Source organism: Dendroctonus ponderosae, unplaced genomic scaffold (genome assembly GCF_020466585.1).
Source record: "Dendroctonus ponderosae isolate FM_Combo_2020 unplaced genomic scaffold, Dpon_F_20191213v2 Dpon_F_20191213_1, whole genome shotgun sequence".
Taxonomy (NCBI): Eukaryota; Metazoa; Arthropoda; class Insecta; order Coleoptera; family Curculionidae; genus Dendroctonus; species Dendroctonus ponderosae.
The window spans coordinates 41,786,910-41,787,776 of NW_026017110.1; the positions used below are offsets into that span (position 1 = coordinate 41,786,910).

Genomic DNA, 867 nt, shown 5'->3' on the forward strand with positions numbered 1-867 from the left:
AAAAACTTCGCTGGATGATGCTCCACTATGAGTCGATCTGGGACTCACTACGATCGACTCGTTTGCTAAGTGGAATTCCGCTTCATTTTTTTCTACTCTTTGGGAACCCTATAAAACATTAAAACATCTAAACAGGGCTTGTTATTAATCAATCTTAATCAACTCCAAAACTTCGTTTTATTCAACGACGATTAAATCTAATAAAACAAACTGTACTTGATAAGATCGTTTGTTGTTCGAGTCATCATAAATGTCAGGTTTTGTTATTATTGTTGGTATTGTTTTTTTTTATGAAAATAGGAGGCCTAAATGCTAGAAAAATCTACTAATTTTTAAACTATTACACTAAACACTTAGGTATGGGGAGGGACATATATTGTTGAACCACTTGCAGACAAGGCCAATGATTTGTACTGTGACAGCAATTGCAGAATGTTGATCCCTTTGTTATCTAGTTCTTGGATAACTGCATTATTTGCATTTTTCTCTATTTGTAACCAAAAATCTGTGTTAATAAATGTTAGAATAAATACAGAACAAAAAAATTATTCAACATTCGAAGACGGTATGCCAAGATTACGGATAAATACATTTAGGTCTGCCCAGTTGCCATAATCATTCGATAAAAAAATATTAAATTGATAATTTTAATATAACTGTCTTATAAGAAACTGTATTTATTATGGCCGTAGCATCTAATAGCAATATATTTATTAAAAAGCGAAATGCACCTGAAATACCACCAGTATCAAGCTATGGCCGCGAAAGCCTATCTTTATTTATATTTGGATTTGATTAAAGTTTTGGGACACCGTGTGGATTGTATAAATTTATAAATAGTGTGTGTAGTTTTGGTAAGAACACATG

The 867-nt window shown here is 31.9% G+C and overlaps 1 protein-coding gene across 1 annotated transcript in view; it reads right to left on the reverse strand.

The window, feature by feature from the left end:
- Nucleotides 1–867, reverse strand: part of LOC125503462 — a gene marked incomplete at its 3' end in the record, with an annotated part of 2,676 nt that continues 1,809 nt past the window's right edge. Inside the window, 1 exon segment of the mRNA XM_048663859.1 lies at nucleotides 1–108. Within this exon segment, the coding sequence (XP_048519816.1) occupies nucleotides 1–108 (108 nt within the window).